At 50.6% G+C, this 22,446-nt stretch overlaps 1 protein-coding gene across 8 annotated transcripts in view; it reads left to right on the top strand.

Moving 5' to 3' along the window:
• Mgrn1 (mahogunin ring finger 1) overlaps nt 1-22,446 on the top strand; it is a 52,002-nt gene extending 29,556 nt beyond the window's left edge. For 2 of the 8 annotated variants that reach the window (XM_036195154.1, XM_036195153.1), the window contains exons 6-18: nt 1,616-1,682; nt 2,001-2,050; nt 3,795-3,842; nt 5,204-5,272; nt 6,771-6,930; nt 9,047-9,156; nt 11,026-11,091; nt 12,528-12,754; nt 15,258-15,381; nt 15,703-15,745; nt 16,820-16,918; nt 18,799-18,843; nt 21,033-21,097. In XM_036195154.1, the coding sequence (XP_036051047.1) occupies nt 1,616-1,682; nt 2,001-2,050; nt 3,795-3,842; nt 5,204-5,272; nt 6,771-6,930; nt 9,047-9,156; nt 11,026-11,091; nt 12,528-12,754; nt 15,258-15,381; nt 15,703-15,745; nt 16,820-16,918; nt 18,799-18,839 (1,104 nt within the window). In that variant the 3' untranslated portion in view covers nt 18,840-18,843; nt 21,033-21,097. Of the gene's footprint in view, nt 1-1,615; nt 1,683-2,000; nt 2,051-3,794; nt 3,843-5,203; nt 5,273-6,770; nt 6,931-9,046; nt 9,157-11,025; nt 11,092-12,527; nt 12,755-15,257; nt 15,382-15,702; nt 15,746-16,819; nt 16,919-18,798; nt 18,844-21,032 lie in introns of all 8 variants that reach the window. The other 6 variants (XM_036195150.1, XM_036195149.1, XM_036195156.1 and 3 more) reach the window with 3 other exon arrangements.

The raw sequence follows: 22,446 nt of genomic DNA, 5'->3' as shown, positions 1-22,446 counted from the left end.
TTGGAAACACAAAACTGAAGTTCAGTGTGATAGGGCTAAAAATGCAAGTGGGCTGAGGTGGAGACAAGTGTCCAGCTTCTGTTCCACTACACTCCATGAGAGACAGCTTTTCTGATGAAGAGAGACAGGCCTTTCTGTCGTGTGCTCCATGCTGGTTTAGCTTGATCTGGAGGAAGAAGGAAGCTCTGTGTTCTGCTTAGAGATGTGCCTCTGGCCAGTGAGTCACTGGCTCAGGGTTCTAGGGCACAGACCAGAAGCAGCTGTCATGAGCCTGTGGGAGTCCTGGCTAAGGTCTACTTTTGAGGCAGAGGGCACTGTCCTTGTCCCCCGTGAACAGGCCTAGGCTGGGGCTACTTTTCCTGACCCTATCTCTAAGTGTGTAACATGTTCTGTTCAGTCTTGGTTTTAACTTAATTGTGCTGTGATTCACATGCCATCACTTACTCATTCTAAGGTGTCCCTGGTTTTAGTATGTTCACAGAGTTTACAAGGTTTTTTGGTTTGGGTTGAGTTTTTTTTTTTCTTTTTGTTTGTTTTTTTAGACAGGGTCAAGTGTGTATCTCTGGCTGGCCTACAACTCACTATGTAGACCAGGTTAACCTTGAACTCACAGAGATCCTCCTGCTTAGGATTAATGGTATATACCACCATTGTTTGAGACAGGGCCTAACTGCTGAGCTTACCGCCCTTCTGCCTCTGCTTTCTGAGTAGTTGGAATTAGATTTGTGCACTACCACACCTGGCCCATTGACCATTCTTTGAGTAACTTCTTAGTGAGAATAATGGAAATGTATGCTGCTTCCCTGAGACACCAGGAGGGTTCTGGAGACTGGGCAGGCTGGATTTTGTCTATCAGGTAGTTGGGGGCAGAGGACAGCTTAGTGACAGGAAGAAACAGGTGCTGAGAGTATTTACAGGGAAGAGCTCACAGAGGTGGATCAAGTGACTCCCAGAGCACTGCACTGCCAGCAGGGGCAGGATGTGAGGGCCAGGGGAGTGGGTGATGATGGGACCAGGAAGGGAAGGGAAACCGAGCCTCTCACTCTCATTCCATCCTTGGTGGGGCTTAAGCCAGATGCTTTTCATCAAACAGTTGCATAGCTAAATTTAACCCAAAACATGGAGAAAGAGCCCCAGGAGACTGGATGGCAGAGGCTAAGCAGATACATGATAGCATTGTCCACAGTGGTCACAATGTAGAAACAGCCTGTCATCAACTGGTGATTGGGCAGACACAGTGTGGCTTACCCAACTCCTAGAGTAACTACACAACCATAAAAAAAGAATGGGGTTCTAACTGAACTTGGAAAGCATGCTCAGTGGAAAAAAAACGTCTAGGTACAAAAAGATAGACATTAAATGATCAATATAGGAACTGTCCAGAGTAGGCACACCTGCAGCTGTGGAAAGCAGGTGAGTGGTTGTCAAGGACTGAGGGAATGGGGACTTGACCTCTTGGAAGGAGTTTCTCTTTGGAGAGCCAGTCAGGAACTGTATGGCCTACATGGTTTAGTGTCACTGAGTGTCCTAGATTCTGTCTGTCTGCTCCAGTTCAGGCTGACCAACTCACTACTTGATGTCTGTGAGCCTGACCGTTTTTGCCTCCTTTCCTCAGCTGAACTTTGACCTGGATCGGGGTGTGTTTCCAGTGGTCATCCAGGCTGTGGTGGACGAAGGAGATGGTGAGTGCTGTTGGTCTTTCCTCATCTTCCTTTTCAAGTGTGTGGGACCTATGGGGATGAAGCAGCTTCCTTCTCCAGAGTTGTCAAAGGGCCTCTTCTGGAAAGGGAAGGTGTCCATCACGGCCCACAGACAGGCTCATGACAGTGGCATTGCCATGTGGGCATATTCAGAAGAGGAGGGTGAGCTAGGGCAAGAACAGAAGTAGACTCTGGGCTCTGCCACTGGTTGTGACACCTAGAAATCATGCCTGCAGGGGAGGGAGAGAGTCCCATCATGACCTCACTTTTGGCCTCCTCTCTTATCTTTCCCTGTTTCAGTTGTGGAAGTGACTGGCCATGCTCATGTGCTCTTGGCTGCCTTTGAGAAGGTAAGTGCCATCCTGTAACCTGGGAACTGGGGCAGGGTGAGGCCTGAGTAAGGGAGTCAGGGCTTGGTGCAGGGACTAAATGATAGATTCTTAGTTCCCAAGACACTGGTCCTAAGGCTGATGATCATCCTCTTGAGAGCTATTAAACGAGTTTTTAGAGTGATGAGGCAGAATGTTCTAAACTGAGGCCAGCCCTGTAAGACCCGTAGGAGCCTGCCAGCACAGGCTAGGATGCCCCCATGAGCCCTGCCACAGACTGACTTTCCTCCCTCCAGCCACCACTTCTTCCCACCAGGTTCAGTACCCTCAGTTGCCAACCAGTACTGACCATACCTGGTATGTGGTCAGCCTCACTTATGATCTGCTCCCTTTTGCCCCTCCTGCTGGCTGCAGCTTGCAGTCCAGATAGGGCTGGGCAGGCTTCATGCCCACAGGAGGCCTTCTTGACTCCTCTGATAGTTGTTTACTGTTCTTACTTGTGCCAGGGCAGAAGTGGCCTTTCATTTGCCATCTCAGAGCTGGCATGGTACCTAATTTGCACTATAGATGATCAGTGAATAATAGTGAGGTGGATGAGAGTCTGCTACCTGCTAGTGCAACCCCAGGCATGCATATATATGTATGTATGTATAGATGGATGGGTGTGTGTATGTATATCCTCACTTGTCAGAGATTGGGGTGTTGGCATGCCCACTGATAATGCTTCCAGAGACCCCACCCTCCCGCAGGCCCTTTGCTATTTCCCAGCACTACAACTAAGACAGCTTCAGGCTGGAGCCCAGGTGACAAGGACCCCACCAAGAATGGCCTGGATTACTTATTTCCTGCTGACTCATCTGGAGTCCTGCTGACTTGGGGTCTTCACCAAGGTGTGCTTTCAGCACAGAGCCCATTCCTACTGTGACTCAGGTCTCTGGACCACGCTCGACTCTGTACAGCTGTGCCCATCTGTTCTGAGGGAGCCTAGGCCTGCTCTCCTGGGGCCAGAGTGCAGGTGACAGCAGGAGTGTGCTGAACAGAGGCCAGCCACCTCTTGAGCACCCTGTGTTTGGATCTTGTTGGAGAAGTGCTCACAACAGGATCTGGTGAGGTAGATGGGCTGTCCCCAACAGGCATTCCATTTAGTGCTTGTAATTTAGAGCTCAGTGGAAACTGCTTGTTTTATAGTACCACATTCTAGAAATTTCCATAAGTGCCCACCAACTTCACTGGACGATCCTAAGTGCTGTCTTAGTTGACTCAAAGTATAATAACACTAATTATTACAAAAATCTCAGCTCTAATACCTTAATAAGTCTTTCCAACTCTGAGCAATCTGTTTCTCTGGATATCATTAAACACATTGGTTCTATTCAGTTTCCCCCCCCCACATTTTAGCTCTCTGAGTGTGTGCTTACATCATCTTCCTGATAGCCAAGCCTAAGAACTTTGGTGTATTCACTCTTACTACATAAATACTGCTTCTGGGTACATGGGAGTGGCTAGCCAATATCAGATTGTGGGTGAGCGGCTTCAATTTGCATGCTAGAGACCACCCAGGATAGTTGGGTTCTGTGGGAATGTTAGAAGATGCTCCAGGAACAGTAGAAGGCAGGCATGAGGCCACAGGTGAAGACTTTGTGGCCTGGCTTCTCGTCTTCATCTTTTTCTTATTTTCAGCCATGAATGTAGATTAGCCTTCACCTGGCTGGGCAGGACTGCTTGGAGGGGCCAGTTTGAAATTAACTGTATCTCTCCCCTGCAGCATGTGGATGGCAGCTTCTCTGTGAAGCCATTAAAGCAGAAGCAAATTGTAAGTGTCAAACACCATGGGCCTTGGGTTGCAAAAAGCACACACATAATGCATATATGAACACGTGCCCAGACTCCATGGGCTGTTCTTTCTGGTCATGTAGGAGCTGCTTGCCTGAGTCTACCCTCTTGTACTCTGGGCTGTTGGGATCTGTGTTTTATGTGCATGGGTTGTATAGCTACCCTGGGCTGCAGCAACCAGTGCAGGTCCCTGAGTCCTGCCCAGTTTGAACCACGGTGCATGGAATGCAGTTAGTTCTTGGTGAGTATTTTCTAAGTGAATGGGCAGAGGAGGTAAGGAAAGTCAGGAAACAGAAATATAGCAGCCGCCTCTTGCTTACAAATTACTGGAAAGAAAGCAACCCTGGGCAAAGACTCGATTGACTCTTATAGCACCTGAGAGGGAGGAACCCAGGGTACGGGGACTGGGAAAGCTTCTCTTGGGAACACACATTTCAGGATTCTGTGTAGAGCAGTCACTCCTGTTGGCCTACTTGAGCAATATAAGAATTTAGTGGAATGCCTAACTAGAATGTTTAAGACCTTGATCATGAGACTGATTAAGAGGCAGGAGCCTGTGTTCTAAGGCCATGGTGAGTAGTTGTCTTGTGTGTAGCTACCCAAGTGCCAGAGGTTAAGTGCCAACTGCTTAAGGTTCCAGTGTGGAGTTATAGTTTGTTAACCTTTTAAGAGAGAGAGAGGGAGAGAGGGAGGGAGGGAGGGAGGGAGGGAGAGAGAGAGAGAGAGAGAGTGTGTGTGTGTGTGTGTGTGTGTGTGTGTGTGTGTGTGTATGTACGTACGTGTACCCTGGCAGGTTCAGACCCTGATGATACTAGTTGGGCAGAAGAGCCCATGGGCTAGGGGTTGGGATACTTATAGCAGGATCCTGGCTTTCTGGAGGGGTGCTGTGGCACATGGAACTTTGGAACCAATAACTTAGGGCACTTCAGGACAGGTCAGCGTGAAGCCTTTCGGTTTTGTGTCTAAGACCAGATGTGGTTTTCATGTCTTGTGGAAAGAACAGTTGCATGGCTTGCTATCTGCTGCATACAGACAGCAGCTCTGGCCCTCCTGTGGGTGACAGAATGTGTCCAAAGTGCTTGTTCTCTGGTAGTGGGGATGATGTGGGGAGCTTGGAGCCAGGCCTTCTGGGTTGGATGGATGGGAGACCGCTGGTTTCATTCCCTACTCCATGTGTTGCTTGCTGAGCTCAGCACAGGGCAGGGTTTCCTGCCCCTTGTTCCTGGCATTTGCTCTTCTCCAGGTCCCACAGACTTCCCAGGCACACTTTCCCTGGAACCTGGGGCTCTGGTGGTAGCCTAGATACAGAGAAGCCCACTAGCACATCTTTCTGCTCTCTAGGTGGACCGTGTCAGCTACCTGTTGCAGGAGATATACGGCATCGAGAATAAGAACAACCAGGAGACCAAGGTGTGTCCTTGTTGGCAGCTAACTGGACTCCAGGCTGGCAACATGCCTCAGGTTTCTAACTGCCTTATGGAAGTCCACTCACTGGTGACATGCTGGGGTTTCCTAGGCCTGACCCAGGCCTGCAAGGTTTGATGGAAAAGAGGCCTTTCCCTGGAGGTCCAGAAACCCAGACTCCATCATTTTTCCTTAATCCCCTTTTAACAGTTAAGCCAACCAGGCTTTTGTGTGTCTGACTGATTTCCTGAGAAACAGCAATTCAAACGAGAATGATTTATTTCAGCTCACAGTTTTACAAGTGTCAGTCTACCATGGCAGGGAAAATGAGGTGGAGCAAAAGTAGCTCATGTCATGGCAGCCAGGGAACAGAAGAGATGCAAAAGGCTAGACTGCTACCTGCCCCCTGAAGGACCTGCCATTAGTGACCTACTTCCTCCAGGTAGGTCCTCTTTAGAATTCCCAGAACCTCCCTTAATGGCTGGGTTTCAGAGCTTCTAACCCGTAAGCCTTTTAGAGGGACAGAACTCGATACACCCCAACCACAGCAGGAGACAGCAGTGTTTGAAATGTCTTGTCCTTTCCCCAGCAAGTTGACCAGCATGTTGTTTAAATCACAAAATTGTCAGATAGTATTTTTGGCTTTATGAGCCATTTGGTTTATTTGTTTTTCAAGACAGGGTCTCACTGTGTAGCTCTGGCCTTGGAACTCACTCTGTAGACCAGGCTGGCCTCAAACGCAAAGAGATCTGCCTACCTCTGCCTTCCAAGTGCTGAGATTAAAGGTGTGTGTCACTATGCCCAGTTAGCCATCTGGTTTCTAGGGCAGCTACTTGGTGCTGCAGCCATAGCTCAGAAGCACCCCAGACAGTGAAAAGATAGCTAAATGTGGCTGTGTTCCAATAACCTAGCAGGCTCAGTTAACCCAATTCATGTTTAAGACATTTGCTCACTCACCTTCCAGGTCCTGGTGTGGTCTCTGAAAGCTGATATAAAAGCAGGTGTTTCCAAATGAGATCTGCTCACTGATTGTGGTTGAAAGATACATAGTTGGGGCTGGAGAGATGGCTCAGAGGTTAAGAGCAGTGGCTGCTCTTCCAAAGGTCCTGAGTTCAATTCCCAGCAACCACCTCTAATGAGATCTGGTGCCCTCTTCTGGCCTGCAGTCATACATGCTGTAAACATAATAAATAAATAAATCTTTAAAAAAAAAAAGAAAGAAAGAAAGAAAGATACATAGTTCAGTGCTGTCCTTCCTTTCTTTACAGCAGAAGGAGTTGTTATGTTTGGGGTTGGAAGAGGCAAGGGTTCTTCCTCCGTGTGAGCCTGGTGCTCTCCCCATAGTGTTTGAAGAGCTCTGCTGTGTCCCTGACACCCCCTACGCCCTTTGCCACATTCCCTGGGGATGGTGCCACACATAGACATAGAAGGCCATGCTGCAGGCAGCATCAAGCCCCCCTCAGGCTCTGTAAAGCCACTGACACACAGGCCCTTGTCTCCACAGCCGTCCGATGATGAGAACAGTGACAACAGCAGTGAGTGTGTGGTGTGCCTGTCAGACCTGCGGGACACGCTGATCCTGCCCTGCCGCCACCTGTGCCTCTGTACTTCCTGTGCCGACACGCTGCGGTACCAAGCCAACAACTGCCCCATCTGCCGGCTGCGTGAGCATTACCCAGGGCTCTGTTTGTGAAAAGATGCAGGAGAATTGGGGCTGCTCATTCCAGGCAGTCTGGGGACCACCACGCCCTATTACACAAGAAATGGAAAGTCCATGAGCTTTTCATGAAAGGCATGATGTTGACCCCCTACCTCTAGGACAGGGAAAGATTAGAAGGAAGACATAAAAGTGCGATAACACTTGAACTAGGCAGATTAATCTCTGAACAAAATTTCTTGTCAAAGTTACGTTGGAACTATTTTTGAGAATCTGTTTTTGGTTTTTGGGTTGGTTTTTTTGTTTTTGTTTGTTTTGTTTTTTGAGCCAGGGTTTCTCTGTGTACCTTTGCTCCTTTTCTGGATCTCCCTCTGTAGACCAGGCTGGCCTCGAACTCACAAAGATCTACCTGCCTCTGCCTCCCGAGTGCTGGATTAAAGGTGTGCCCCACCACCACCCCACTATTTTTGAGAATCTTAAAGTGAGTCAAAAGCAGAACATTGTGCTGGGTGGTAGTCAGGTTGTCTGCCAACATTTGTAGACTCTGAGAAACTCATCCAAGCTCATGGCTAGTCAAGTGTCAGAAATGGCTTTTTCATTCAGGCATGGTAGGTTTTTGGCTCCTGCCTTTGATCCCACTGTCTGAAAGTAGCACATCATGGTGGTTGTCCCCTCAGAGTGGGGTGTGTGTCCATATCATGTATGAGTCTGCACTGTGGCAGTTCTGTTGAATCATAGGACAGGGACATATCCAGACAGGGACAGTGTAGTGCCTGGTCTGGGTCTCCCAGTGTCCAGGGGAAGTCTCAGCTAAGGTAGAACAGGAAACCACAGGTTAGGGCTGGCCTGGGTAGTTCATAGCCCTTTTTGCAAGGGAAGCAGACAATGTTCCAGCCTGGATTTTTACAGGCTTTGGTGCTCACATGTGATAGAGGAGAGGTACTTTTCTTACATAGGTGGTTTCCAGTGAAGAGGCTGGCCAAGATTGGCCATCTTTCTGGAACAGTCCTTTCAGCACTGTCCCACTGTGAACTTCCAGCCTGAGTCTATATAGCTGCTTAGGACGTCCTAAGACCTCACTGCAGGCCTTAGCCTGTGAGAATTGATGCTGTCAGTGAAGCAGAGCACCAGTGTCCCCAGCTTGTCCTGGCCTCCTGGAGTAGTCTGGAAGTGTGTTGGTGGGACCCAGAGGTCAGAGCAGGGCTGGAGCAAGTATGTCTAGGCTAGACTGCAAATACAGAGTCATGAATCCCAGTTCCACCTCTCAGTGTATGCCCTTCCTCACCTGGTTGCTATATATCCAAGTATGGATGGTTGTGGAGAAGTGAGGCTGTTGTAGTGTGGCCTGCTGTGATTCCTCAGCACCAGAGTGCAGGTTGATGGCATATGGCATATCCTGTTTGTTTGTTTGTTTGTTTGTTTGTTTGTTTGTTTTGAGACAGGGTTTCTCTGTGTAGCTTTGTGCCTTTCCTGGAACTCACTTGGTAACCCAGGCTGGTCTCGAACTCACAGAGATCCGCCTGGCTCTGCCTCCCGAGAGCTGGGATTAAAGGTGTGCGTCACCACCACCCGGCTGTTGATGGCACATCTTATTTGATACTGAGTTAAGGCACATTTGTCACAGATTCAGGGGCTTCACCTCCACTTGCTGTGTCTTAGGAGTGTAACCCTGTTTCTTGCTGGGCCAGTCTTGTAGGCAGAACGGCACTAGGAGATGACCTTTGTCCTGATCTGTCCTGGCTGCTACATAACCACTGTCTGTCCCAGTTGTCTATGTGGTAGACATTGCACTTACCTGTCCTGCCTTCTGAAGAGCTCACAGGCAGGAGCCTGTAGTCTGGAGATCTCTGTGGTCCCCACTGTTGGAGTCTACTGGTGTGAGTGGTGGCCACAGCCACTGTGACTTGAATAGAGGGGTCCTTAAATAGTTGTTGGTCTTTCAGCTGCCTACCCTTAGAAATGGTCCAGGATTCCATCTGTTAAGGATCCCCTCTGACTCTGATTTAGAAACACGTTTCTTATTCCTGGGCACTGTGAGTGGTAGTGTCCACAGTCTAGAGTGTCTGTCCATGCCTCTGAAGACTCTGCCCTTGTTCTTAAGTCTGTCTTTCTTTCTGCCACAGCATTCCGAGCTCTCCTGCAGATCCGGGCTGTTCGGAAGAAGCCAGGGGCTCTGTCTCCCATCTCCTTCAGCCCTGTCTTGGCTCAGAGTGTGGACCACGATGAACACTCTGTAAGTGCTTTCTTCTCCTCCAGCTTGCCTCCTAGGCACGCATGGCCCCCACAGAGGCCTGCGAGCTGTTAAGCAGGAACCAGGCTCTGCTGGGCAAGGATGGGGCTTCCTCAGAGCTTTGCTGAACGTTTCCACCATCTCCACTGTTGCTTTAGGCAACGCTCTTTGAAGGCCACCTGTGTCACTGCCTGCAGGCTGCTCCAGTCTCAGCCTGGGCCCTCTGTAGACTGACTGCCTGGGTAGGCCTGCCTTAGGCAGACCAGGAAGGTCTTGTCAGTTAAAGGACCTAAAGAGCAAGACATAGATGAAGAGGTAAGACTCCTACAGAAGTGCTCGGAGACAGGGAGAGAGATGCCTAGAAATGGGTGGGAGTCTGTAGGAAACGCTGAGGTAGTTGGGGAGTGAGGGAGAGCTCAGTCTGGGCCAAGGCCTTCTTGGGTTCCCATGTGCATCTGTCATTGGGACTTCTGGCTTTTGAAGGCCTTGCCTCCACTTTAAGAGGAAAGAGCGATAAGCCCTATGGCCTGGACATCCAGGGGACATAGCCTTGCTTCCTGGAAGGCCTGCTGCTGTTTTTGTTTACAACTGGTAAGCTCAGCAGATGTGGTTTCTCTTACAGAAGACTTCTGAAAACTGGGCCAGCAGTCTGTTTGTTTGTTTTCTGAGACAGGGTTTCTCTGTGCAGTCCAGGCTGTCCTGGAACTCACTTTGTAGACCAGGCTGACCTCGAAGTCATAGAGATCTGCCTGCCTCTGCCTCCTGAGTGCTGGGATTAAAGGCCTATGCCACTGCATCTAGCCTAGGCCAACATTTAAAAACCTAGAAGTGTTCCATGAAATGCAGATTTTTGGCCTTTATTTTAAAAACTAAGGTTGTGTTCAGGCACCTGGACTAGAGGTGTAGCACACAACCCCCTCCAATGGGTCACACCCCCCTCCCAACACACACACACACACACACACACACACACCTGAAATACTTTTTTCTTTTGGTTTTCAAGATAGGGTTTCTCTATGTAGTTTTGGAGCCTGTCATGGATCTTGCTCTATAGCCCAGGCTGGCCTCAAACTTACAGAGATCCGCCTGGCTCTGCTGGGATTAAAGGTGTACGCCACCACCGCCCAGCATAAAATACTTTTGCCTTCTAGCATACTGTGTGGGCTTTAGTTGAAGAGCCTTACACTCACCAACCATGTGTTTGCTGGTTGCAGGAGAAATGGCACTGAAGTGGGGCTGCCCAGTGACGGAGGGAGTCCGAGAGTCACAGAGGGCTTGTGCTCAACAGTGCTGAGCTTGATGTTGCTTTTGTACTGGTGGTTGAGGGTCAGATGGGTCCCTTTCTGTTTGCCCTCTTACCCTGAGTGAGCCAGTTACGGGGTGAGTGTAGCCTTGATTTGTAATTAGCCAGAAGCTCTAATCTGCCCTGGGAACCACCTGCCTTTTGCAGAGCTCCAAGTATCTAAGTGGGTTCTTATTCTCTGCCACCTGCCCTGTGAAGTGCCCAAATGAGGTCTCCAGAGAGTCTTTAAGGTAATGGCGAGCCTCAGTGCCCAGCCACTCTCATGTCACCTTGGTCAAGACCTCTTGCTTTGGGGAGACCCAGGCCATGAGTAGGTTAGGTTGAACTTAGATTCCTCTCTGAGTGAGACCCACTACAGGGTCCCCAGAAACATTATATATGTGCAGGCAGCCTGTGCAGGGCCCTGATGTAGAATTTTTCTTGTGTTGAATGTGGTCTTAAGGTTAGCTATAGTTTTAGAGTTCCTGGGCGTGCATGGAGGGCAGTAAACCAGAGGTCCGCCTCGCCACACCAACCCCCATGCCATGTGGAGGTAGAAGTTGTAAAACATGTGATTTTTATTTTGACAGTGTCCCTTTAAAAAATCAAAGTCGCACCCTGCCTCCCTGGCCAGCAAGAAACCTAAAAGGGAAACAGTAAGTGTGTTTGGTCATATAGCTGTTTTTGCTTAGACCCTTATTTTTAAACCGACTAGTGGGGGAGGCCATTTTAACCCCAGGCTAATATATTTAACACACTTGGTCAGATCCGCTCTCCCTAGTCCCGGGGTCCCTGCCCAGGAAGGGAGTTTTGTGGAACAAGCAAAGCTGAAGGTCTGTTGGCACAAAGCCAGTTCTTTGGTGTTGGTGCCAGGTGGTAGTCAACCTCAGGCACCGCCCTCCTCGCCAGCTTAGCTCGCCGTGGCTTCTGAGTGCCCTGTTTCCCTTTTTTTCTTGCTGGCAGTGGAATGGATGTTGAAGGTGAAACTGACATCTCTGCTCTTTTTGCACATGGCGTCCCCCGCATGCTTGTTCGTATTGCATCCCTGGCTGGCTGTCCCTTCAAGTTTGACTCTTTGGGCCAAGGACCCTGGTTTTCTGACATTTTTCCCTGCACCCCAGGGACCAGACAGGGAGAGCAAAAGTTGGGTAGCAGCCAGACTGGACCTCTTTCTGGAGTTTCACTGGCCTGGCCTGGGAAAGAGCCCATTGAAAGCTAGTGTTACTAAGGGAAGCAGCTGAGTTTGTCAGTTTGTGGAGGGTGTGGGGCTGGGGACAGTTGTTCACCTCTAATAAGTTGAAGGTAGGTGGGGATAGGTGAGAGTTAGCCAGAGGACTAAGACCCATCACCAGTCTGGTGCACACCACATTCTCCAGGGGTGCCGCCCCATCCTGTTAGCCACAGTGCCAAGGGTGGGCAGGCCCAGCTTCCTGTAGGAAGCATTATGAGCACTGCCTTCTACTTGGTTTGAGAGCCTGTGGGAGCAATGCAGCACAGTCCTACAGCACTCCATGGCCTGACTGCTCTTCTCTGCAAGCTGAGCACGTTCCTTCTCCTTTACACCTGCCAAATCCATCTGTTCCTAATGAGGGCTGCAGTAGCTAGTACCCATCCATAACACTCCCACTGACACCCTGCTGGGGGGAGGGGGGTGGAGGCCATACTTCCCCTGGTCCAGAGCAGCACTGGTGATGTTCTCCTACCTCTGGCATGGCTCTGCTCTGCCTGCTCCTGAGTGCTCTTGCTGTCACTAACCCCTCACACTTTCCACTCCTGCAAGCTGGGAAAAGCAAGCCATGGAACAGCTTGGCAATGATGGGGACAGTGGCTTTTGCAGACTTTGCTGATCATTCTGGACATCTGGGTGTTGGGGTGTGTGCTGGAGCTGGTGGCAGAGAGACTCCTGAACAGGATAGCTTCCACTCTGCAAAATAGCTTTCGCCAAGAGTTGGGGCTTAAGTCCCTAGAAGGTGGCATGAGAAAGACACAGTCAGCAAAGCAGGTCTGGGGAGGAGAGTGTCCCATTTCTGGGGCCTTATGGCTGTGGGCAAGGATCCTGGCTTGGCCCTCCTCACCGGCTTTGTCCCCACAGAGTTCGGACAGTGTCCCACCTGGCTATGAGCCCATCTCCTTGCTTGAGGCACTGAATGGTCTACGGGCTGTCTCCCCGGCTATCCCATCAGCCCCCCTCTATGAGGAGATCACCTACTCAGGCATCTCAGATGGTCTGTCCCAAGCAAGCTGTCCTCTCGCTGGACTCGATCGAATCATAGAAAGTGGCCTACAGAAGGGAAAGCCACAGAGCAAATCTCCAGACAGGTGAGGCCAGTGCCCCGTCTCCCTTGGTGAGGTGTGTCGTCACATGGAGTAAAAGAGGCTGTAAGAAGATGCGCTTAGTGTGCATGTGAGACTTGCAAGGTTTCTCTGTGGTCTTACAGAACTTCACAGTGCATTTTGAGTCTTGATCGCCAGGACTCAAAAGGTCCAGCAACAGGTCAGACTCTTCTCTAGTTGATCACAGCCAGCAACACTGAGCAGAACAGCACATCAGGAAAGGTGCAGGGTTGAGGCTCACCTCCAAAGCCACACCAGCTGCTTGCTGTCAGTAAACTGTACTGGCCTGTGCCATGTCCCTGCCCAGGGAGCTGATCTGAATCTAGGAGTTTTTGGCAGCCAGTCACATAAACATATCTCACCAAGGAACCAGCAGTGACAGCAGAAACTGGACTACTGAGGTGTGAAGCAGGTGTACCTTGTGTCTTAGGATTACTATTGCTGTGATAAAACACTGTGACCAAAGGCAGGAGGAGGAGGAAAGGGTTTATTTGGCTCACGCTTTCTCTTCTTACTGCTCAGTTCAAATGAGGTGGAGCCTGGAGGCAGGGACTGATGCAGAGGCCATGGAGGATGCTGCTTCCTGGTTTGGTTCTCATGACTTGCTCAGCCTGCTTTCTTACAGAGCCCAGGACCACCAGCCCAGGGATGGCACTTCCTGCAATGGGTTGGGCCCATCAATTATTCCTTAAGAAAATGCTGGACAGGCTTGCCTGCAGCCCAGTCTATAGAGGCATTTTTAAAGTTTATGCTCTCCGCTCTCAGATGACGTTAGTTTGTATCAAGTTGACAAAAAACTAGCCACCTTGCTGCCACCCCCACCATGTCTACTGAGCCAAATGTGTGTTCCCTCTGCAGGTTTTGAGCAGTGGCTCTTTGCATTGCTTGTGTATCTATTTGTATTGGCTTTCCACTTCAACAGGTTGTAACCATTGACATGGATATTTTTGCTAGGTTGTCCTTTTTTTTTTTTTTAACTGTTAATAGTTTGAGTTAGCATACAAAATTGTGGTAATCACTATGACATTTTCTTTTTTTTGTTTGTTTGTTTTTTGTTTTGTTTTGTTTTTAAAGACAGGGTTCTCTATGTAGCTTTGCGCCTTTCCTGGATCTTGCTCTGTAGCCCAGGCTGGCCTCGAACTCACAGAGATCCACCTGGCTCTGCTTCCCCAGTGCTGGGATTAAAGGCGTGTGCCACCACCACCCGGCTCACTATGGCATTTTCTTACATCTGTATCATTACTGTGCTCATAAACCTCCCACACACTCCATACTGGCTCCTTTCCTTTGCCTAAGTAGTCTCATTGTATGTACATCTATTACCCTATACTGTCATGCCCGTTTTGGCCACTTCTTCCCCACACAGTCCCCTTCTGTTCTACATGTTAATATACTTCTTTTAAAATCTCAGTTCTGTGTGTGAGAGAATCTGAATCTGGCTCATTTTCTTTAATGTAACCTCTAGTTCCATCAAATGCAAATCACACACACACACACACATACTTATTTAGGTTTTTTGAGACAGGGTTTCTCTCTGTAGCCCTGGCTGTCCTGGAACTGGCTGGGTAGACCAGACTGGACTTGAACCCAGAGATCTGCTAGCCTTTCCCTCCAGAGTGCTGGGATTAAAGGCATGAGCCACTATGCCTGGCAATTTTATTCTTTTTGATTCTTCTGAGATACTCTCATGCACCTTAGGCTGGCTGACCTAGAAACCTTGATTCTCCTGCCTCTGCTTCCTTAGTGCTGGGATTATAGGCGTGTGCCACCACTATGAGCTATGAGCTATATTTGCAAACTGCCTTGAATTCATTTAATGATTGGATGATTTGGTGTTTAGAGTACAACTTTTTGAGCTTCTGTGTGTCCTAGATAATAATCTTCTGTCAGAGGTGGGTTTTGTGTATCTGTGTGTTTCTGGAGTTTATCCAAGGGCCATGTGCATGCCAGGCTAGTGGTCTACTTCAGATCTGAGCTCTAGCTTCATCCTCAGTATCACAGGAGTCCTCTCTAGTGTCATATTCCTCAGGCTGGCCAAGAGTCAGTCTTGCTGCCTTAGAGACTAGCATGGAGTCGCTGGCTGGTCTTACTGTATTGACTCCCTTAAGGAGAAAAGTAAAAGAAAGGTATATGTCCTGCACACTACCCAGGCCCCTGTGCTTGTCCATGGCAGAGCAGCTCCAGAGGTACACAGTCCCTTCTGCTGTTCAGTGTGTCTCTTCTAGTGTCAGGTGTCTTTGAGGGTGGGAGGTTGTTGGGCAGGTCCACCTTTCTGGTTGTTCAGGCCTGTGCCGAAGCATACCTCTCCCTGAGGAGCCTCTACTGGGCAGGTCTGCATTTTGAATCTTTACAGAGATGCCACCTCTCCGCAAAGGCCTCTTTCCCATGTCTCCAGGCATGTATGCAAAGGCTGCTGGTCCAGTGTGGCTTTGGGGGGATTGCAGTCCTCTTCTAACCACCTACAACCCTGCTTCCCTCCTCCTTCCAGCACCCTACGGTCTCCATCATCCCCCATCCACGAGGAGGATGAGGAGAAGCTTTCGGAGGACTCTGATGCTCCTCTCCCACCAAGTGGTGTGGAGCTTGCGCTGCGGGAGAGCAGCTCCCCTGAGGTGAGGCTTGCTTCTGATGAGGCCCTGGCTTGCCTTTTCTGGGCTCCCTCACTGATCCTGAGCTCCCACTAGCCCTATAGGCACTGCCACACTGTGATATCACAGCCAGACAAGTCAGTATCGTTGACTGTGGACTGGGTGCCCTGTAGTGGAGTCACTTTGAGGGCCTATAAGCAAGATCATATGTGAAGCCTAGCTTCCAGGGACATGTTTGTATCCTTGGTGGCAGCTGCTGCCCACTGCCCTCAGCCTAGTCTCAGGAATTTGGCCCCTTTGGCCTGAGGATGTCTGCACCAGAGGTCTTTCCTCTTTGTCTTCCAGAGTTTCGGAACAGAGGAGGTGGATGAGCCATCCCTAAAGCAAGGTGAGAGCCCTTCTCTCAGGTCTGTCCCCAAGCCCTCGGTAAGCTCTGGGTTCTGGCCAGGGACAGACCCCAGCTCTTGCCTTCAGGAACCCGGATGGTCAATGTACAGGGACGGTAAGGGCATTATGTCACTGCCCAGCACCTCATGTGTGTCCAGGAGGGCTGCCCAGGTGTGGGAGTTACTTGTCCTGGTATGTTTTAGAGTTGCCTGACTGTCTCATTCCTGATGAATTGAGGATAGCTGGTGTCACCTCACCTCTGTGTAGTGGAGGGCTTAACGGGTGGTCTAGGAGGCTTGGGTTCCCCTGCTCCTCTTGCTGGCCATGTTGGTTAAGGAGCCCTGTAAGTCTGCCACTGCTTAGTCCTTACCATGTCACTGCTGGACAGAAAAGTAAAGCAAGGTTCAGGGCTGGCATAGGGGATGCCCAAGACCACTTGACGAGGACATGGCTCTGACTGGCAGTGAGGCCCATAGAGTGGTGATGCGCTTCCCAACCCATGTGATTGCAGCTGCTCTGTTGTTTCTGCTACATCCTGCTGAGAGGTCCCCCACGTGAGACCCACTTGCAGGGCCCTGGGCGTGAGTGAGGTGGGCATCCTCTTGGAGCAGTGTGCTGTGTCTTCAGCCCCTCTAGCCTAGCCTTGTATTTCTGTCTTCTGTCTCACGTAGGAGGACCTCAGCTTCCCACCTGGGGCCTAGGCTCCTCCTACTCCCTGAGAGCTCTTTACCTAGGCAGAAAAGTCACCTACAGGAAGAATCAGGAATAGAGGCTCAAGCTGTTGACGACTTGTGGGAGGCAAAAGTAGCCATGGTCCTCAGCTGCTCCAGAAGTCTGCCCTGCAGCCACTACCACTCAGCTAATGGGGTCACTCTCTGACTACTTAGTTTCAAGGAAAAGCAAAAGACAGCTACCATCTGGCACCAGACAGATTGGTTTTGAAATGAAAGAAACAAAATCTCCCACCTCTTGCATATGCTCACCATTATGGTCCCTGGAATTTATTTGGTCAGAGTGGACCACAAAGACCAGTCCCTACCTGTGTGCCCTGATCTCTTTCCTCCACCTGCTGCAGGGAGTCAAGTGCTCTCTATTGATGATGTTCTGCAGGATGGCAGCCCCCAGCACCAGGGCTGCAGCCAGCCAGCACCTCCTGCCGACATCTACCTACCAGGTAACCAAGTCCTGTATAGACATTTGGGCAGAGCCTACCTCTGTCTCTGAGGGTAGAGGAAGGGAAGGGGAGTCTTTGAGACCTACTGTACCTCTCCAGAGTCCAGGTCATCTCTCTGACTCTAAGCTGAACTCTGCTAAGGCCCACAGCAGGAATCAGACCAGGCTTAGTCTGCAGGGTTCTTTTCTACCTAGCTGCACTTGGCTTGAGGAGGGCAAGACAAGCTGTTTGCAGGAGGACAAAGTCCTTTCTCTGGTACTGCCTGTTGAGGCCCAGGGAGACCAGTCTACCTATTGTACCCCTCTGGCTGACCCAGGCCGCTGCCCAGGTGTACAGCAGCATATTGCCGATCAGGCCAGAGAGCTGGCTGGGTATGGGGGTATACTGGTTGGGCCACAGGCAGTGGGCCTTGCTATTCTTTTCTAAAGGTTTGTCCTCTGTCTGCTCTGCTGGAGATGAGGTCCTCAGCTTCATACTTGGGGTTCACACTTGGTGCTCCAAGTCTGGGGTAGAAGTGGATCTCTCAAACTTAAAACTGCTCTGGTCTTGGGAATTCTGATAAACAGCCATTATACCTTCTAAGACTGGTTCTTAGAAGCAGCTACTTAAGGAGATGGGCTACTCCCACGTCAGGGAAAAGCCTTTGCTCCCTGCTTGGCCCTGAGGTCAGTGTTGCTCACTTTTCCAGGCTGCTTGGTATTGGGTGATTGTGACCTTTGGTGAAAAGGGTCTCCCATCTGCCCTTTTCTTCTGGATGTGAAGTGACCCATAGAGGCTGACTGGGAACACAGGGGTCGTCAGATGGTAGGAGAGTAGCTATGGATCGTCTTGCTGGATCACCATGACCTAACCAAAACAAACCCATAGGTGAAGCATGTTTGGAACCAGCATGTCCTAAAGGGACAATTCCTGTGTGTTCTTGGAAGCACCTCAGTACCCATCTTTATTGTAAACTTGGCTAAGCAGGGAGTTGGGTGAGGTCCCTAGGTCTCTTGAGTCACCAGTATGAGCTTTGCTCCTGCAGGTCACCTGAAGGCACCTTTACTGTCCAGCACAGAATACTTAATCCCCTCTATGGCCTCAGGCCATCAGGACTGGCCACAGAGACAGCTGTAAGCAAGGGTCTCCATCCTCGTTGAAGTCCACTGAGGGGGTAGGAGGCAGTCAGCTGGAGAAGCTAGATTTGCGTGTTCAGCTGGAGAAGAGCTGGCTTTGGCCAGCTTTGTGCAGGGACTGCTCTTGGATCCTAGCCGCTCTCGGAGGACCACCCATTATACAGCTTGCTCCATGACAGCAGGCCAGATTGCTACCTCTGCACTCCCTGTTGGAGCTACCATTTATGTGTGTCAGCCCTGGAGGGTGGAGGGTGGGAGAGGGGCTTGTGAGGTCCTTGTTCACACCTGCATGTTTCTCCTTACATGATGGCACCTACTGTCTTTTCTGCTGGCTCTTGTCAGAGAAAGCTGCATATCTCATCTTTTTGAGGAGCATACATACAGCTGGTGTCTTTACTTTCTGACAGTGGCACCAGTGACTACCCCCTGGATGCAGCTGAATTCACTGAATCCAGGTCCCCTGGAGATGGAAAAAACAAGGCTGGGGGAAGTCCATAAAACAGTGAAAAAGTAGGTGCCTCTGCTAGGTCCCTGGTCCAGAGGCCTGGCTTCCGTAGCCACAAGAAGAACCATGTCTGTTGCCTTCACACATACAAGTCTCTCTTGGTTAGAAAGTGGTCCAGGGTCATCCTGATTGTACTTACTACTTGGTTGCAGCAGCCAACGTGTGGGCAGTCTGTTTCCAGATAGTTCCCACCCTTGACCCTAAAGTCCATGTCTTTCTGCTAACTGAGCTCCATCTGTCTCTCCCTCCTCTCTGCACAGCCCTGGGTCCCGAGTCCTGCTCTGTTGGTATAGAGGAGTAAGCTGGTACGTGACCTCTCCTCCACACTTCTGGTGGCTTGGCTGGGTATATCTGCAGAGAAGAGCCCAATCCCCTGAGGGTTCTTTCTGGATTCAGAGTCCAGAGCCCACTGATGGCTACTGCACCTTCCTGTCTGAAAGGTGGCCTCCTGGGGTCCTGGCTTTGGAACCAGAGGGTCTCCCATCTGGACAGATGCCCATTCAGGCTCTTCCAAAGTAATAATGTAGGGTCCTTTGAACAGTGACTCAACCCAAGAGGAAGGAGTTGGAGGATCAGGGAGCCTAGGAACATATGGAACAGCTTCCTGGGGGCTACATACAGTAGTCTCATTGTGGTTTTTAAAAAAACTTCAGTACTGGGGATTGAACCTAGGTAGGAGGCACTCTACTGTTGGGCAACATCCCTAGCCCTCTTTCGTTTTTTTACAGGTCCCTATCCCTGGAGATAGGGTCTTCCTAAGTTCCCTAGGCTGGCCTTGAACTTATTCTGTAGCCCAAATAGGCTTTTAACATACATTCCTCCTGCCTCAGCTATGGTTGTGACTTTAAGCAGTTGTTGAAATTTGCACTAGCCATGGGAGACTCTAGGTCACCTATTCCCTCCCATCAACACTCCTGTCTATGGAACACTCCTGTGTACATCTTCCTGAGTCTGTTGTATCCTGTGGGGCTAAAGAGCACTGGCTGCTCTCCCAGAATACTCCGGTTCAATTCCCAGGACCCATATGGCAGCCCACAACCATCTATAACTCCAGTTCCAAAGGACTGGACACACTCGTCTGACCTCTGTGGGCACCAGGCATGCAACTTCTGTACAGAAATATGTGCAGGCAAAACACTCATACATAAAATGAAAATAAGCATTAAAAAAAGCCAGGTATGGTGGCACACGCCTTTGATCCCAGCACTTGGGAGGCAGAGGCAGACAGATCTCTTGAGTTCCAGGCCAGCCAGAGCTGTACAAATGAGCCCTGTCACCAACTCTCCCGATTCCTGCCCAGGGAGCATTCTTCATGCTTCCTTCACTTATCACTGTGGCCTCTGCTCCCTTGTCTGGCATACACCTCTCATGCACAGCTGAGCTTTCCTGTCTCGAGACCATCATTGTCACTGAGAACCTGTCCATCTTTTCTCGAACCTTCTGCAGCACCACACACATACAGTCTTAGGGACCAATGGGATTGGGGCCCAGTTGGAGAGGTAGCTGCTTAGCCACAGGTGTCCCAGATTGCTGGTTAGAGAAGTACCCCTGAAAACTAGGCCTATAGGCGAGGACTCCTTCTCAAAGTTCTTAAAGAGGGGCTGATAGCCTTTTATGTCAGGGTTCCCCAGAAGGATGGCACGTGGCAGGTTCACACAGCCTGTCTGCGAAGTGCCCAGTTGGGGTCTAGGCTGCAGCTCTCTCCCATCAGCCAGGGAGCCAGGCCTGGTGTGGCTTCTTTGGTTTTGTTGGGGTTTGTGGTTTCTCAGGACTTGCTTGTCCCCCTGGAGCTGTGCTCCTCAAACAAATAGGCTGTTAGTTATAGCTTCTGTAGGAGGAAGGGGCAGCTGTGTTGGGATTTAGGTTGGACTTCAGTTAAAACTTAGGTCACAGCTGGGGACTGCACCATAAAGTCAGCTCTCATGAAGCCACAGCTCTTAAAAAAAAGAGGGTAGGACTGATTTGTCTGTGTCACCGATGCTGCTGGGATAACACCACACAGCACCACAGAGCTGACATCTGGGACTAAGCAGAGTGGGCCTCTGGAAGACAGACGGGTTCTGGGGCCTCTTCTGCTCTGGTGGAGCTGCCTGCCTAGGCGACACAAGTACCGCCGGCTTCATTCCCATCTGCTCACTTTCCCTGTGCAGAGTTGGCTGAACTCCAGCTAACCCACTTGGAAAGCCCTTGGCCGGACTGTACTGCTGAGGTCCAGGAATGGTAGTCCAGGGCAGGAGACCCATGGGTCTACTGTCCAGTGCTGAAGGGTGATCTGTCCCAGTGCAGGTGGCAGATATAACTTACTGCCTAAGACTGAAGGGTCCCTCGCCTTCTATGATGTCCCATCTACTATTCCTGCCAGACGGCATGTACCTGGGTTACGAGGTAGAGGGTGTTAGGTGGCCCTGCCCTCATGAGGCTCTGGGTTGTTGGGAACAGTTATGTGACCAACAGCCCATCATGACCCCTCCTTCCTCTCTGCTCCTCCCTACAGGATGGTCCATCTCCATGGAGACGCCACACAGCCTTGGCACCACCAGCTCCCCCTGGCCTCTGCTGAGTGGCTCTAGTTCTGAGCCTGGAGCTACTGAGCTGACCCCACTCTGAGAGCCTGGTTTAGCTGGCAGCACAGAGCCCTCAGTATCCCCAAACTTGCCAGGAGGCTTCCCTGGAGCCCATTGAGACCCTGGCCTCTCCTGACTGCAAGCCTGATGTGGCCACTGGGCTTTGAGGGGCTATAGTGAACCTTGATCAAACTGCACAGTGGGCTGCTCCCCCCCCACACACCCTCCTTTTCTATGGTCGATATATTTGTAAATGGTACAAGATGAAGGACAGCAGCTTTCTCCATGGGCCATAGGCCCTAGAGGGGCTCCCCGACTGCCAAGGTTGATGTTCTAAGCACTTAGCAAACCAGCAGAAGAGAATCTACCCATGGAGTGAAGTTCTGGAAGGTGGGCAACCCAGGTTACGGTTGATGAAGGAAACGGTGCCTGTCTACCTGTCCCGTGTATGTCCTCCAAGGCAGCCAGGCCTTCGCTGCTGCTTTTACCTTATGTATGTCCTGTCCATGGGTGATCCTCCCTGGAGCCTCCAGGCCCCCTCTTGCTCTGCTCTATTCCCTACTAGTGACCTCTGGCAGCTGTGGCAGCTGTGGGCAAGGCCTGGGCGGTGAGATGGTGTTAACAGCACAGCCGTCTGCAGTGGTTGATATCCAGTACCCCTTCACAGGTCCTGATCCACTCACTTCCTCACATGCCTCCAAGATGGAGATGTTCACGCTTGCAGGGCGGCACTGCCACTGCCCACCACTTGCCAGGGAAGAGCCTGAGCAACTCCCTTAAGCAAATCCATTGGCAGTTACATGTCCTTTTGCATTTCTTGTTGGTTTATTGTCTAAGGCTCCTGTCATAGCCCACCTAGGAGCAGGGTCCCAGTGATACTTAGCCTCTAAGGCAAAGGGCCCATGGGTGGCCCAGGGCAGAGATGTCTAGGCAGTGCAGCTACCCTGGTAGGCGGGTGTGGAGCTGCCCTGCCACTCACCCAGGTGACAACCTGTAATGATGCATGGAGCCCTCTCAGGCTCAGGGTGGCTTGAGCTCTGGCTCTGCCTCTGGTAAGTGGCAGGCCTGGTCTCTGGTGAGCCAGTGAGCAGAGCCCTGTCTGAACATCCATCAGCCCTCTCCTGCTGAACGCACACATATGCACACACATCAGCATGTGCATGCCCACCCCTCACCTGCCAAAACCCTGTCCTCTGGCTGTGGTACTGGTGCCAGTACTTTGAAAGATGGGATACAGACTACAGACTCTCATGTCTCAGATTCACATGTGCTACCATTTGGTGTACTCTGATTGGCTAGTTTTTGTCTGTTTTTACTGTGTATTTATAGTAATAAAATCATGCA

This window comes from Onychomys torridus, chromosome 8 (assembly GCF_903995425.1).
Source record: "Onychomys torridus chromosome 8, mOncTor1.1, whole genome shotgun sequence".
Lineage (NCBI taxonomy): Eukaryota > Metazoa > Chordata > Mammalia > Rodentia > Cricetidae > Onychomys > Onychomys torridus.
This window is presented reverse-complemented; position numbering and strand designations above follow the sequence as displayed.